Raw genomic sequence first — 804 nt, 5'->3', positions numbered from 1 at the left:
TCCCTCCCTCCCTCCCTCCGGCAGACAAGCAGTTCCTGGTCTTCTTCTTCAAGCAGCTCAAGCTGAACCGCAGCGGCCGCTACGAGGACTCCTTCCCTTACCTGTCGCCCTGCGGCCGGGAGCACAACTACCTCCGTTGCGACGACCGGCCCGTGGTCTTCACCCACCTCCTGGAAGGGCCCTCGGGCCAGCCGCTGCTCTCCTTCTGCGGGGGCGCCGACCGCCTGGCCGTACCCTTCCAGCCGGAGAAGCTGGTCATGCTGCCCGAGAACGGGCGGGTCTATCACCCGGGGCCGGAAAAGACCGGCGGAGTGGGGCTGGTCAAGTCATCCTTGGCCTTTGAGCTGAGCCCCGGCTTCGAGTACCAGGATGGAGCCGGTCAGCAGCCCACTCACTTCCGCTGGCAGGAGAAGAGGTACGCTCTCACCAACGAGCTGCTGCCCTTGATCTGAGGCCGTCGCAAAGCGAGGACCCCTGCCGACGCCTGGAGGTCTCCTCGGGACCCCCTTGAGCATCCTTGGCTTGACAGCAACCCAAACCACGTCTCTCCTGCCGTTCCGGGCGCCATGGGCTTGATCCAAGGAGAACATCTCAAGAAGGTCGCTGGAAGCGTCTATCTGGAACTCCAGTTGGGCAAGGATCCTGGACAAAGTCTCCAGGAATAAAATCATTTTATGGCTCGTGCACAGGGCTGGTCTGTGTCCAGGCAGTTGCATGGCTTAAGTGCCGGATCTTCTGACTTCCTGAAGCTTGCTCCATGGACAACCAACAACAACAACAACAAAAACAAATAAAAATATTAAT

The 804-nt window shown here is 59.8% G+C and overlaps 1 protein-coding gene across 1 annotated transcript in view; it reads left to right on the top strand.

Moving 5' to 3' along the window:
• Positions 1-452, top strand: part of CUNH8orf82 (chromosome unknown C8orf82 homolog) — a 10,215-nt gene extending 9,763 nt beyond the window's left edge. Inside the window, exon 3 of the mRNA XM_015828134.1 lies at positions 25-452. Within this exon, the coding sequence (XP_015683620.1) occupies positions 25-452 (428 nt within the window). The remainder of the gene's footprint in view (positions 1-24) is intronic.
• The last annotated feature ends 352 nt before the right edge of the window (positions 453-804 follow it).

This window comes from Protobothrops mucrosquamatus, unplaced genomic scaffold (genome assembly GCF_001527695.2).
Source record: "Protobothrops mucrosquamatus isolate PMUCROS unplaced genomic scaffold, P.Mucros_1.0 scaffold4266, whole genome shotgun sequence".
NCBI classification, from domain to species: Eukaryota; Metazoa; Chordata; class Lepidosauria; order Squamata; family Viperidae; genus Protobothrops; species Protobothrops mucrosquamatus.
The sequence above is the reverse complement of the archived record's forward strand: the minus strand, read 5'-3'. Positions and strand labels throughout refer to the sequence as shown.